The sequence below is a fragment of the Manacus vitellinus genome, unplaced genomic scaffold (genome assembly GCF_001715985.3).
Source record: "Manacus vitellinus isolate BGI_N305 unplaced genomic scaffold, ASM171598v3 scaffold_25_pilon, whole genome shotgun sequence".
Lineage (NCBI taxonomy): Eukaryota > Metazoa > Chordata > Aves > Passeriformes > Pipridae > Manacus > Manacus vitellinus.
This window is the reverse complement of record NW_021939882.1, coordinates 6134005-6149087: the sequence shown is the minus strand read 5'-3', so window position 1 is coordinate 6149087 and position 15083 is coordinate 6134005. Positions and strand designations below refer to the sequence as shown.

Below are 15083 nucleotides of genomic sequence, written 5' to 3'. Positions count from 1 at the left end.
TGTTTCTCCATCACAGGTGTGATGTGTAACAGCTCTATAAGGTGTTCATAGCCCGACCAATTAAAAGCTGCCATTAATCCAAGAGCTAATGAGTTGTGCATCTTGATGCCGAAAGAGGAGTTTTGTGTTGCATGTACAAACCCAGGACCAGTGAGGGCTGGTGGGCAGGTGCAGGCACTGGGTTGGGCCGGGTGCCAAGGGCCAAGGTAGCCCAGCCAAAGGCAACTCCAACACTCTGCCCTGCTCTGTTCACCTCTGCAGCTGGGCTAAGTTATGGTTCTGCCTGAAAGCTGCTCTTCACTTTCTTCTCTGTTTTATTATTCTCCTCCTATGGATGACCTGACCATTGCATCCTGAGGCTGCATGGTCTGTGCTGGTGCGTTCAGCTTTGAGGAGCACTCACCCCACTCCTCTCACAGCCCTGTCCTGCACACCCAGGTACCTGCGGCCGTGAGAGCCACTGCTCCCCGTGAGTCTCTGTGCCAAACCCTTCCGTGACATTATTTCCTCATGAACTCTCCTTTCCAGCAGTTCCACCTGGTCAGGATGGCAGAGAGATGTAAATTCACTTTCTTGCACACCAGGACTCTGAGATGGGCGCTATGGTGGGGGTGCTGCAGCAGCACGGGGGGAGCTGCCAGATGGAAGTTTCTTTCCTTTAGGTCGGTAGCATGAAATTATTCTCTGCTGTAACAAGGGCAGAGAAATTTGGAATGTGCCAGTATTTTTAGAACTTCAATCTAGGAGAGTTATTCCATTTTGGGGAGAAGGAGCAGCTGCTGCTGGCTCTGCAGCACTGCATCATCGCGATGAGGAGCCTTACCCAGAGCGGGGCTCAGCAGTGCATCCAGCCCTGCCCAAAGCTGCCAGGAGGTCCTATCTGAGCCATGATTCCAGCCCGATCCTGGCAGGAAACAGGACTCAGGATGGGCAGAGGGATGGGCCTGGGCTTTCCCCGGGGCTTGTGAGTGCTCAGGCTCAGTTCTTCCATAAACCTTGTCCTCCACCACAGCCCTGGCCTGGCTGGGGTGGAGCAGGCAGGCAGGTGGAGGTACCATGCTATGCTGTGCCTTGCTGTGGCATGCCATGCCATGTTGTGCTGTGCCATGCCATGCCATTCCATGTTGTGCTGTGCCATGCTGGGCCATGCCATGTTGTGCTGTGCCATGCCATGGTGTGCCACGCTGTGCTTCACTTCGTGGTGTTGGCGAGCAGTGGTGTTTCAGGGCATTTTGCTGATGCTACAAGATCCTTACTGGGCTTAATGCAGTGGAATTGATTTCTGTTTCCTGGGCTATCATTCACCTCAGCAGGGGAGAATCAATGCCGATCAATCACATGTGATTTTGCGTGCAATTAGATCCCAGTTTAACCTCTGCTGTCCTCTGCCCTCCCACCTCACACCCCCCCTGCCATGGACCACACAGTTTGGGGGAGGATTGATGGCCCAGGCTCCCCACATCACCCTGCACATCACACCTTGCCCCATTCTTGTAGGAGTGAAGTGGCACTTCCCTGTCTCCTTCAAGCTCCATAGCCTTGCCCAGGTTTTATTCCTCTTTAGCCTGTCCTTTCTGTACCTGAGGGGCCCTGAAGCCCCCACGTTTCGGTTCCTCACTGACACTTTTTCATGGGCAGGGAAGAAAGCTGTGTTTGGGTCTTTGGATGAGCCTGTTGCTCTGCCTGCTGGGGTGGGGATGGGGGTCCAGCCCTGCTGCAGCTGCTGGTGGTGCTGGGGTAAATCTGACCTGACAGAAGGGAGAGCAGGACCTGGTTCCTTCAGGGCGCCTTGCGGTGTTCTGGCCTGAGCATTGGTGTGTCTACAGCTCCCATCAAACTGCATGTAAAGCCCTGCCATGGGCTTCAATTCCTCATTGCTGCCAGCATGTGCCTTTCAGAGTAAACAACTTGCTATATATTTTTTTCTTGGTTTTTTTTTTTTCTTTAGAGAAGCAGACAGAAAGGGAGACCAAAGGGATTTCTTTTAAACAGTGAAATGCAAAGTCTCACCATTTCCTGAGCAGTGTAAGACCCACAGGCTGTCACTGAGGGACAGACCCAGGAGTCCTCCTCGGGAGGCTGAGAGTTGTATAGAGTTATTCAGTGAAAACTGAAAGGGTTGTGTCCTCCTTGAAAGCCCCTTTTGAGCTCAGAGTCCACCTCCTGCCAAGGCATGGTGGGATGCAGGGACAGTGGGATGCACTGAGCCACCCTCAGGGGATCTGTGGGTGGGCTTGTGCTCTGGCTCTCCCATTACCAGACATCCTCCCCCAAACCCCTTAATTTTTGATGACCTCCTTGTGCTTTCTTCATCCGCCTGAGTGGTTTCAGATGTAGGTTTTGTTTTCCATTAACGGGACCCGTTGGTGTCCCACTTGCTTTCTCTCTGGCAGCCGAGCAGCAGGCTGGGAGTGGATCGTTGTGCCATGACTTGGTCGTGGTCCTGATTGGGGACTGCATCCCTGTCCCCTTGGCAAACCCCCACAGCCCTCTCTCTCTGTTAGGGGATCTAACGGGAGGAGGAGGGATGTGGTTGCGGTGAGTTATTATCTCACACTTATCAGCATTAAACTGGATTTGGCAACTCATAGCCTGGGATTTGAATGATCTAAATCCTTCATTTGGCAGCCCGGTTTGCTGTTATTTATGGTGCTTCCCGATTTATTGTCATCTGCAGTTGGAGGCTTTGTGTGTGGTGCCGTCCACCGAGTGATTTATACAGATAATAAAGAGAGTGGGGCGTCCGGCGCCGTGGTCCCAAAGCCCCTCACAGCCTTCCCATCCCCCAGTGCCAGAGAGCAACAGAGCTGGGGAAGGGTCTGGAGCACAAATCTCATGAGAAGCGACTGAGGGAGCTCAGTTTGGAGAAAAGGAGGCTCATAGGGGACCTCCTTGCTCTCTACAACTCCCTGACAGGAGGGTGGAGCCAGGTGGGGGTCAGGCTCTGCTCCCAGGGAGCAAGGGACAGGACAGGAGGAAATGACCTCAAGTTGTACCAGGGGAGGTTTTGATTGGATATTAGGAAAAATTACTTCCCTGAAAGGGCTGTTCAGCCCTGGCACAGGCTGCCCAGGGTAGTGGTGGAGTCCCCATCCCTGGAGGCACGTGGCAGATGAGGAGATGCAGCACCTGGGGACATGGTTTAGTGGTGGCCTTGGCAGTGCTGGGGGAATGGTTGAACTCAGTGATCTTAGAGGGCTTTTCCAGCCTAAACAATTCCATGATGCTATGTTGTCAGAGGCCTGCTTACACTACCCACCCCAAAGGAGATGTGTCCTACTGGGAAAGCAGTGAGTAGGCAGAGCCCCTGGGGGGCCTGGGGGACACCCCTCTGGCCGGTGGGTTTGAGTCCAGGGATGCCCCTGCCACCATTGACTCCTGCTGTTGCCTGGGCCTCACGGGCTGGACTGGGCATGCCATCCTGTGCCAGTCGGGGCCATGTGCTCCTGGCAGGGGTGGTGGGACATGTGTGGTGTCTCATGGCCTCCCCACCCAGACAGGTGGTACCAGGGCCCTTCTGCATAGAGCTGCTGCTAAAGCTGGGGCAGGCAGGATGTGGTGGGAGCAGGGACAAGGTACTGGGATGCTCTGGGAGCGAGGACGAGGTGCCTGGGATGCTCCAGGAGCAGGGAAAGGGCACTCAGGCCCCTGCCCTGGTGATCAGAAGGGGAGGGATGGCTGTGTGGACAGCTCCCTGCTGCGGATCAGGCTGCTCCAGGGATCCGGGTCTCAGCACCGACATAAGCTTCCCTGGTTTATCTCCTTTCTTTTTAATAACAGTCATTCCCCATTCCTGGTGGAGGGCACGCCTTCCTCCACACTGGGAGAGGGGGAGGGGGGTGTATTGTAAATTTCCTATTTTTCTCATAAAACTGTATCGCTACGGCGGAAATCAAATCCTGTCTTCGATATTTTTAGCACGAGAGCGTGAAGATGCAGTGATGCCGAGGGAAGGGAGGATGGGAGGGGAGGGAGGATGGCGGGGCTGAGTCTCCATGGAAACTGTTTGCTTTAAATTCCCGCATTGGGGGCACTGAGCGTGTAGGAGGTGATGAAGGAAATGAAAAAAAGCAAAAAAGAGGGAAGGTTTTTTCCTTTCTGTTGTCACAAAACTGCTGAAGGAACCTTAGGAGAAACGAGCATAAATTATTGATCATCTCAGCGCGAATACATGTGCGTTTTAATTAATAATCACCCTGTCATGTCTCTTGAGGGCAGTGGGTGGGATGTGCAGGCAGCAGCTGTGACTGACCGCCAGTGCTGGAGGGGCCCAGGCTTGTCCAGAGACACCTTTGGAAAGGAACTGGTGCTGCTCTGTGCTCCCGAGCTGTAACCTCTGTAGAACCCCTCTGTTTCCCTTTGGGATGTTCTCCTGCGCCATGCCAGGCTGCTGTTACTGCCTGGAGACACCCGGGAGAAGAGCCGGCACCCAGCCCACGTGGTGTTGGGGGATGATGCTCCTGTTGACTGTGGTGGGCTTGGGTTGGATACTTCTGCTCACAAGACGGTTATTTTAACATTTAGGGCTTTTTTTTAAGGCATGAAAGGTGTTGTTAGCCAGGCTCTGTTGTTATCCTTGTCTGAAGTCCTGACAGCGGACATGAGTAAACAGAAGGTCCAGGAGAGTATGTGGACCTGCAGCCCCCTGTCCCTGTGGGTGCAGTGTAAATGGGTGGGTGGGCTGGGGTGGCACAAGGGTCCCCGTGGTGCCCTGCCCTACTGTCTCAGACCACAGCCCTGCTGACAGGGTGATGCATTTGCATTAGGTCATGTCTGAAAAATGTCTCGCTGCAGCATGGAAGTTATTTTTAATTCATTGAAAAGGGAATGGCCTAAAACCGGCAGCTGGGGATGGAGAGGATTAAATAGTGCAAAACAGGTACATTTTCAGCTGAGTAATTTTAGAAGGCAGAAGCGTGTCTCAGTGAGGGGTGCACGTTAGCACTGCCTGACCATGGCCACTGCCTGGCCAGTCCCTTGGCTGCTGCTGGGGTGGCTGTTCCATGTGTTTGGGGGGTGCTGTCTTGCCTGGTGTCCTGGAAGACAGTCCCTTAGTGGTCCCAGCAACACCAGGAGTCCGGGCCAGTCACTGCATTTTGTCTTTTCTCATCTGCTCTTGTAACTTTCTAATCTGTATCTGAGAGGGATATGGGATATGGGAGGGAGAAGGGACAACTCAGGTTATAAGGTTCTGAGGCTTTCTCTGCTGGTACACAACAGAGCTGATAATCAGGAGGGGCCACAGCAGTGCTCAGAGGGCTCTGAGGTGCCAGTGCCTGCAGCCTGGGCAGTGCCATGGCCTGTGTGCACAGCCAGTGTTTGCCACCGTGCCAGCACCAGGGTCTGCCCCTTCCCAGGGCAGCGGGGCTGCAGCCCTGGGCTGTGCAGCCCTGTCAGTCCTGGTGCTGCAGGAATGAGAGGGACAGAGAATGCAAATGGCAGGAGTGAGCTGGCAGCTGTCATGGCCAAGTGCTGCTCATCGCAGAATTCATCCTGCACCCAGTGTTGGGGCTCCAAGGCAGTGGTTGCTCTTCCCGTTTCCCGGCTCCGTGCTGGCAGAGTGTGGCTCCCCAGGCAGTGGGTGAGCACCAGTTGGGCAGTAATTGCTGTGGAATTAACCTCTGACATTCTTCTAAAAATAGGCCCTATAAATCCAATCATTAGCAGCTCCCGTCCGCGTTGCCTGAAGGGTAAACACTGCAGATTAAAGCGTTTGCAGTTACAGGTCCCATCCTTCTCCCGCTGCTGAGCCCAGCACCCTGGAGATGGCACCTTGGTTTGTGGGGAAAGGGAGTGATGTGAGCATGGTGGCCTTTGGGCTGATGGAAGGCTGAAAGGCGTCACTTTAATTTACCTTGGTAGGCAGTGGCAGATTTGGCAACGGGCACAGGAAAGCAGCGGTGTGGATGTGGTCACCTGGGCTGCTCTGCCTGGAGAGCTCAGAGGCAGAGGACAAAGGTGTCCTCATTCATCTGCTCCCTCTCCTCTGAGGAGGAAGGCAAACCATCACTCCAGACAGAAGGTGGCATAAGGGCCAGGTGGGAGTGAGACTTGCCCAACACCCGGGTGCCATGGCAGGTGCCAGGATGAGGTGCTGGGGCACTGGTGGCACTGAGCCCTCGCCAGGTCCCAGGAATCAATTGTGTCACCCGAAGCGGTGGGGTGACTCCCTAGGGCACTCCCCTGGGGGACCGTGCCATGCCATGCCGTGCCATGCTGTGCCATGCCATGCTGTGCCACCCAGCCCTGCACCTGTGCTGCCAGCAGCAGTCCCCAGGCTGCATTTAGCACAGGCACAGTGCCTGGAAATCCCTCTGGGTCCGGTGTTGGGGAACAGGCCAGGGCAGGGGTGCAGGAGCACCGGGCAGGAGCACCAGGCAGGTCTGGGCTCATGACAGCATAGTTCCAGAATGCTGGGTCTGTTTAGTGTTAGAGACAATAGAAAAACAGGGATTTATGGAGATGCCACAGGGGATGGAGCACTGACAGGGCGTGTAGCTGCACGGGGAATGGCGCTTTCTGGATGCCTGCGGAAACCAGGCTGCAGTTACTTAAATTGTCTTTGTCTTCTCCTTCTCAGCTGACATCATCTCCACAGTCGAGTTCAACCACACTGGAGAGTTACTGGCAACAGGGGACAAGGGGGGCCGGGTTGTAATATTTCAGCGTGAGCAGGAGGTAAGTGCCAGTGAATGCAAAATGCCCATTTTATCCTTTTAAGTGAAGCGTCCTGCTGTTTCCTAATCTGCCTGTGTCACTCCTAACCTCAGGGCTCTCCTGGCAGACTCCAAGCTGAAAAGCCACTATTAACATCAGCAGGGCCAGATTTCCTCCTGTCAGACACCCTCCATAAGTCACATTTCCTGCATCCTTCTGTTCCAAGTGTAACAGGGATCAGGCAGCGGGTCTGAGTGTGTGGTGAGAGCCTGTCTCAGAGGTGACACCACCCCAAGAGCCCCCTCACACCACCAAAATTCTGGGAAGTGTAGATGGATGCAACGATCGCATTTCCCTTCCCAAACTTTGCCCAGGAATTGTTAGCAAACGCTCTGCTGGAAGCTGGAGGTCACACCTGCCAGGGTGGTGTGTGCTTGGCCCTCAGCCCTCAGCATGGCCCAGCGCTGGTGGGTCCCCTGCCAGCCTGGCTGGAGGAGCTGTGCTGGCTCCCCCCACCAGGGAGGGTCCCCACCATTTCCGAAGCCATCCTGGTTTGCTGCTCTGGCCCGGGCTGAGCTGGTGGGACCTGTCCTCCCCCACACTGAAAGGGATGAGTCAGACCTGGCCATGAGACATGTCACAGTTTTAAATTTTTCTCAAAGTTAAAGCCTCAAAATTATTTCTCTTCAGGCTGGAGAGAACCCAGTGGTTAAAAGTTGCATGTGTAGACAGTCATCAGCCTTTCCATCACTATTTCATTTCTCCTTTCCCTCTCATTTCATTACTCTGCTGCTTTTCTTGAACTTTAAGCCTCCAGCATCACTCCGGGTGTATCCGCTCAGCTCCTGCTCCAGGGGACATGTGGGGCTTCACCCCCCCAAATGCTCCATTCGTGTGTGGGAGGTTCATCTCCACGGTGGTTTTATTTAATTACCTCAGCCCTGTTTGGAGCCCGGTGCCGTTGGTTCATTTGTGGCATTTGCAGATACACGGTGTCTTCCAAGCACTGAACTGGGGCACAGTGTCAGTTCCCACAGGGACCACTCCTGCTTCTTGCTGTGTTATCCTTACTCTGTAACCATGGACCCACTGGGCAGGCACTGCCCATCCCATACCAGTGGCTGCTGCCAGTGGCTCCTCTGTGGCGAGTCCAGCACCCAGCAGGAGCTGGAGCTCAGTCCCACCCATTCACTGGGAATGGTCAGTGCGGTGGGATCTGTTCATGCTACACTCCCTCTCCATTCCCTCTGTGTTTCCACTCCATTCCCTCTACATTTCTTCTCCATTCCCGCTGTGTTCTCATTCTGTTCCCCCACCATTCCCACTCTGTTCTCGCTCTGTTCCTGCTCCATTCCCTCTCCATTCCAACTCTGTTCCTTCTCCGATTCTCCTCTGTCCCCTCTCCGTTCCCACTCTGTTCCCACTGAGCACACCAGGAGCCCTGGTGCCAGGAGAGGCCATCCCGGGGTGTCCAGCCCTGCTCTTGCGTTGCTTCACAAACCCTGGAGAGCCCCGAGCCCGCTGCCAGCGCCTTCAGCTCCTGCCTCTCCCTCTGCAGAGCAAGAACCAGCCCCACCGCAGGGGAGAGTACAATGTCTACAGCACCTTCCAGAGCCACGAGCCGGAGTTCGATTACCTGAAGAGCCTGGAGATCGAGGAGAAGATCAATAAGATCCGATGGCTGCCGCAGCAGAACGCGGCCTATTTCCTGCTCTCCACCAACGGTGAGTGCCCACGGCCGTGGGTGCCTGGGCTCAGAGAGAACGGGAGGTGGAGGGAGGGAGACTTCTTCCTCGCTGACAACTTTTGGTTTTTATTCTTTGGATCCTGGGAACTCTTGTGGGTTTTTTTTTCTTTTTTTAAGACAAACTGCAGCTGATTTGTTTCAATTTGCAGTTCCGTTCAGCTCAGCAGTTCCATGTTATGTTCTGATAAATATCATGAGGATCCAGGAATATTACTTGGGATGAATGGGACCTTAAGATGGATGTGACTTAATTACTTCAGGGGAAAAGGAGGGGTCTAATCATCTTCCATAACCAACTTACTTTGTGTTGTAGAATTGACTCTATTGATCATTGTAATAAAATTCAAAGACTTACTAAACTCATTTGAGGGGAGAATCATTGAAATGCAATTAAGATTAATTATACAGCATAATGTTCTGTTAATTGAGTTTTTAAATAGTTTTTTGATTAACAGGGATATTACTCTTCCATGTGGGATGGTGTTCCATACGCAGGCAGGTTATCAGAATGATTCTTTTGGAAATACTCCCGTGTTATGCTGTTTCTTTTTGTTCTTACTGTTACACTAACATTTTATATCGAACCCCCCAAAGTAGAGCAGGTTAATAAAAACAAAATTAATGGTGCTCCATTGGAGTTGCCGTGTAAGGGAGAAAATGAAGATGGATGATGGGATTGTGTATGAAACCTGGTGGAAGTGATGATAAACTATGGATGGAGTCCCTGCCAGGAGGGAGCAAAGAAAACACCATTATTCAGAATAACCCCACGTGTTCCTGGGGTTCCTTCCCCAGGGGCTCTGTGGCACAGGGAATGGGATGCCGGGAGGGGACACCAGGAGGGGACAGGGAACTGTGGGGGAGGTTGGAGCTGACTTTGGTCCCTGGTGAGTACTGGTCTGTGCACAGTTCTGGGTGGGGAAAGTCAGGACAACTCTGAGTGAGCTACAGAAACCCTGTCATGTCCTTTGAGGTGTGTCCAGAATGCCCCATGTGTCTTTGCTCCTCTGCAGAGCTGCACGTGAGCAGCTTTCTGTGGGGACAGGTACATCTGTCACCCCTTCCAGCATGTGGCATTGGGGGACAGCAGATTTTTCCAACCAGCATGGTCTTGGTGTGTCCATCAGTGTGTGGCTCAGGTGACACTCTCCTCTCTCCTCCCCCAGATAAGACTGTGAAGCTATGGAAGGTCAGCGAGCGGGACAAGAGACCGGAGGGATACAACCTCAAGGATGAGGATGGCCGTCTCCGAGACCCCTCCATGATCACCATGCTACGGGTGAGTGTGGGGAACCGTGGCTGTCGAGGAGCCTTTTACTGCAGGGGCTTGGATGAAAATTGCTGTTGGTGTCCCCTGTGTGCCCTGGTACCTGCAGTGCCATCCTGCCCTGGTCAGTTGATGTCAGAGGGCATCCTTGTTTGGAGGCCAGTGCTTTGGATGGTGAATAGGCATGGGAACGGAGGAGAGAGCTGCTGTGGGGCTGTGCAAGCTCTGGGCAGGTGTGCCACCAGTGCCACGTTCTGTCCCGTGTCAGGTACCCCAGTGCCACACTGCTGCTGTGCCACCCCACAGGCCGTGTCCATCCTGGTGAGGAGGCAGGACATGAGCCTACCTATCCTGGAGCATTCACATGTGCAGCTGGTGCTGCTGTGGGAGCACAAGTACTTCCTCTACATGAGTTTTCCTCCTGGTCATGACAGTAAGCAGACCAGACCATCTGGTAATTTATTATCATCCTATCAGAATTTGCATTGTGAGCACTTGTGGGTTTTATAGTACAAAATTGTTACTGTGATTGCCCTGACCTCACTCTGTGGCTCCCAGTTCCATTGTGGATGATGCCATTGAGAACCCTGGGCAGGTGGTTAATTCTTGTCTCTGTATGGGGTTGCTCCTGGTGTCTGGCAGCCTTTTCCTTTACAGAGCAAGAGACCATTTGTTTCATGTAGATGTGTATCTGCTGTTCAGGCAGCATTTCCAGCCTAACATGCCATTACCTGACAGCCTGTTGGAGAGGTTTGCTTGGCATCCAGCTGTTGGAGCTGGGGCTCCAACAGCTCAGTGGGGCACGAAGCAGGGTTTGGAAAAGCAGAAGTGTTAAAGGTGTTACCCCAGGTAGTGCTTCCTTCTCTGGTTAAACACACTGAGAAGGTCCTAGGATTTCTTTTTCCCCTGTGGAAAGGCAAACTGAAATATCAGAGAGCTGGACACTGCTGGAGTCCACTCTCTGCCTTGAAAGTTTCAGCTTTTGTTTTACTCTCAGCCCTTTTCACTCCTGGTAGCAACTCAGTGCTGTGTGGCTGGAGGAGTTGCTGTTTGGTGTCTGCCAGTCACTGGGATCAGGCACTGCCATTCCTGCTCCTGGTGAGTGGCCCCACAGGAGCGCAGCTCCTGCTTCACCACGGCACTGGGAGGTAAAACACGCTGTAAGTGCTCGGTGTTATGGTTATTGGTATCTGCTGTGTAGTGCCTGCGGTCCCTGAGGACAGAGGATTGAGGAGTCTTCTGCCAGCTCCTTTTGATCTAATGTTTTGATGATTTTACTTAGACAGATATTTACATAGCTGTAACCGTTTTGCTGCAGCTTGGTGTATCTCTGACGTGTAATTGTCCTGTGATGCTCGTGCTTTGGAGTAAAGCCACATCCATCCACCGTTTAATTTTCAACCACAAACAAGCAAAAAAGGGTTTTAAACCCACCTTGCTGCAGTCATTTCTCACCCATTTGGCTTAATGGTTTAAATGTGCTTGATGAGCATCATCCTCTGAGGAATTTCTAACCCACATAGTGCAAAAGGAATATTTAACTCTGCTTAGGGTGTGAAGTGTGGTGTTTGCTGTCAGGAGAGGAGCTCTGCTGATTTGAATCGCCCCAGGTCTAATAACTGCAGCCCTTCAGCCTCGTGTAACAGCCTCGATGTGCTCCTGAGCGCCGCTCGCTGTACCTGTGCCATGGGATGTGTGCAAGAGATAATTGACACAAGTAATATTCAGGGTTTAAACCTTTTCAAAGAGAGGATGTGTTTGCTTTGGTCCCTCACAGAGCAGTCAGTCTGTGGTGACACCCTGGGTGCTCTGTCCCACGGAGCCGGCGGGCACCGGGTGCTGCCGGTGTTTGGCGTGGGCTGTGCCACTGCTGGGAAGGTGTGATGGGCAGGGCTGTTGTGTGCCTAATTCTTCATGTTTGTAGCTGTTGCCTTTCTGCCCCAGCAAAGAGATTTGTCTCTTTTCCTTGTGTACATTCCACAGAGCATTTAAGTGGCAAGGCAGTGTGGGCCATTTGGCTTTTTTTGGCTGTACAATGCACATGGCAGAACTAATCAATTTCAAATGTTCGTCAGCAAAGCAGTGCCATGGAAACTAAGAAAAAAAAAAACAAAAAGGGTTTTCCCGTTTTAATTAGTTGCTTCCAGTGCCTCAGAGCAGCTCAGGGTGTGGCATCCACACACTTGGCTGCCCTTTGAGGTCCAGCCCCTCAGGGTGTGACATCCACATGCTCGGCTGCCCTTTGGGGCATCCTGACTGCTCTGTCCACTCTGGGCTCACCACCACACATTGGGAGGCTGCTGGGGGGGCACTGGCTCAGAGTCATTGACCTTTCAGATATTTTTCCTCTCTTTTCCACAGCAATGACCCTGCTGGTATCTGTGTCCAGACGTGCTGTAACAGCAACGTGCCAGGCAGGGTTATCACATGGGTTTGAATCACTGTGAATGGGGTTTGGGAACATGGCTGTGTTTCTGCACACTCCTCCTTGGAAAAACAGGGAAACTGTGAACTGCCTGGTGGGATTTTACTGACACTGGCTATTTTTCAGTGGGAGAAGTAAGTTAAAACCCATCTTTTCAAACCATCACCTCTTTAAGGGGAATGCTGTTCTGATGGGAGTAGCATGAGGAGTTCAGGGGTTTAACTTCAGATAAGAAAAATGTTCTGTTTGTTCTCTGAGATCTCTGCAGACTCAGGTGGGTCTTTAGTGGGCAACAAGTCCATGCCCATGTCTGAGAACAGGATCAGGGACAGGCAACAGAAGGAGCAGTGTGAGTGCAGTGCTGGGCAGTGAGGGTCATGTCTGGGGACAAGAGGTGGAACCAGCAGCTCCATCAGCTGTGTGGATGAGCAGTGAGGCAGCAGCTTTGTCCTCCCACAGGAAGGTCCCTTCCGCATATCACAGGGCAGGTCTTATGTGACAAAATCCTGAGGAGCATGAAATTGTCAGTCTACCATGAAAATAGTGTTTGATGCTCGTTTCGTCTGCAAAATATTAATCTGGAGGTGACATTGGGCAGCCACAGAATGTGCCTTGTGTAGGTAGGAAATGAATGGGGAGTGTGCCTGGGGGAGCTCAGCTGCTGGAGGAGCTCAGCTGCTGGGGTGGGTGGAAAACTCACTGGATTTATCCCTGAGCGCTCGCTCTGCTCCCGATTTGCCAGGGACTGGATTATAGTTTCCTTCTCGCAGACCCAAGGCTGGGGTCAATCCAGGCTTCAGTTTGACTAATCCCCCTTGTCCAAATCCTGTGGGAGGCTGTGCAGCAAGCTGGGTGCCAGCCGTGCTGGTGCAGAGCAGTGGGGTGGGCTGGGGGGAGTGAGGTTGCACAGTTACCCACTGGGCTGGCCTGGCATCACCACTGTGCTGATCTGGCACCACCACTGTCCTGATCCGGCACCACTACTGTGCTGGCTTGGCACCACCACCCTCAGCTCTCACTGGAGAGGGATGTGTGTCCTGCTGTAAATGCAGGAGCGAGGAAAGCTCTCCCCACTGGCTCACAGCACGGCTGGCCCAGCTGAGCATGGCTGTGCCTGTCAGGGTCACAGGGGGAGCTGCCTGCAGCTGGTCCTGCAGTAGTCCATTGGGCACAGAGGGTTTCCATGGAGGTAACCAGAAGCAACCCCCCCTCTCCATTGCACAGAAATGGGTAGGTGGTCCCACTGCAGTCAGTCATGTCATATTCACACCCTTTGTGAATTCCTGGCCTCTGGTGCGTCCCATGAGGATTCACAGCATTGCTTTCCCTTTGCATGTGGGTTGTTGGGTCCCTTCCCTCTGTGGGGCTGTGTGGGAGGTCCATGTCCCCACCTGACCCCCAGTGCAGGGCAGCTCAAACCCGGCACACGTTGGCTGTGGGCTTTGGGAGGTTTGCGACTGTTTGTCCCAGGAGCTGAGCCCTTGATCCTTTCCCCCATATACTGACCTGTGCTTTGCTAACGCTGCTGCCACGTGGCACCTCTGGGCAGAGGATGAGGCGTTCCTGAGAAGCACCGAATCTCTGTGGCTCTGCAGGCCACGTCCATCACAGCACTGTGGATGACACGGAGAGCTCGGCCACGCGGAGCTTTTCCGCAGGGAGCATCTGGTGACAGCCGACACGACAGACAATGAAAGGGGAAGCCTGATGGGGACAGGGGCAATTACTGACACCACATCCCCGGCACTGTGGTCCTTCGCTCAGGGCTGGAGGTGGCAGGAGGATGCACAGTAGCAGTGGTGGGAAGGCCAGCTCCCTCCACCCCAGCCACAGAGTAAATGAGTTTTACAGCTCAAGGGCAGGTTAGTGTCTCATAAGCTCGGGGAAGCCTTCACCAGACACAGGGAGAGGGATCAAGTGTCATGTGTGCCTGGAGTGAGTGGGACATCTCTTCTGCAGGGGGTGCCTGCTAAAGGCAGGAAGAAAAATTAAGACATATTTTGTTTTAAATGAAAAATGACTGGAATTCCCCCCTTCCTGAAAAGAGAAAGTAATTGAATTTATTAGTGCTTTATTTTATTTGACAGTCTTTCTGTGTACTTGATGCGCTTTGTTACACTGAATTACCCTTTAATAATGGGTGTGTGTGACACCAGAGCCTGCCCTGAGGTGGGCTCCGGAGCTGGAGCAGGGATGTGTGAGGAGGCCTCTGCTGTTGAGGATTGCCATGGCACTGCTGATAGAGTCAGGTTGGTTGGGCAGACGCTGACTCAGCCTGTGCCTGCTTCAAAAAAGCATAAGACCCAGTTCCAGTTGCTGTCACATTGCCCCATTTGTTGATGTTCCCTCTCCACTGCAGCTGAGGGCTGGGCAGCTGCTCCCTTCAGCCATCCCAAGCCAGGGTTCCCTGCGCTGCAGGATCCCACTGTTGGGGGATGAGCTTTTCAAACCAATATGTGCTCCTGGTACATTCCTGGCTGCTCCTGCCTCAAAGTCCTTTCAGGGTTAAATCCTGATTGCTGATACCCTTAAGCAAAAGCTTGCAGCATGTGGGTGTGCTGGTTTCCATATTTCAGTGCAGATTCTTCCCACAGTAGCAGATAAAAATCCCTGCCTTAACAAACCAGTCATGCATGACCAGGTTTGTTGCTCTCGTGGGGTTTTGTCTGGGAATGGGCCAAGTCCCAGGCATAAAAGAAGTCTCCCCAGGATTTGGCTCTGAAGTAACGTGGAGAATGTTCTTGGCTGAGGAGTTTGTTGTACCACCGTGGTTGAGTGGCTGCCATGTAGGAACAAGTAGGGAATTGTGCTGGGGCACTGGGAGCTGCAAGCGCCTGTGATGCTGGGATCAGCCCAGGATTACCTGGATTGGGGATGGGGACCAGCCCAGGTCTGACCACGAGCTGTACCGGGTCTCACAGAGCCATCTCGCTGAGCAGAATCCCCTGACAAGCCTTCTCTGTGCTTGTTTTCATGTCCAGCCAGGC

At 53.1% G+C, this 15083-nt stretch overlaps 1 protein-coding gene across 1 annotated transcript in view; it reads left to right on the top strand.

Moving 5' to 3' along the window:
- PPP2R2B (protein phosphatase 2 regulatory subunit Bbeta) overlaps positions 1-15083 on the top strand; it is a 65449-nt gene that overhangs the window by 41817 nt on the left and 8549 nt on the right. Inside the window, exons 3-5 of the mRNA XM_008927872.2 lie at positions 6581-6678; positions 8216-8381; positions 9571-9683. Coding sequence (XP_008926120.1) covers positions 6581-6678; positions 8216-8381; positions 9571-9683 — 377 coding nt within the window. The remainder of the gene's footprint in view (positions 1-6580; positions 6679-8215; positions 8382-9570; positions 9684-15083) is intronic.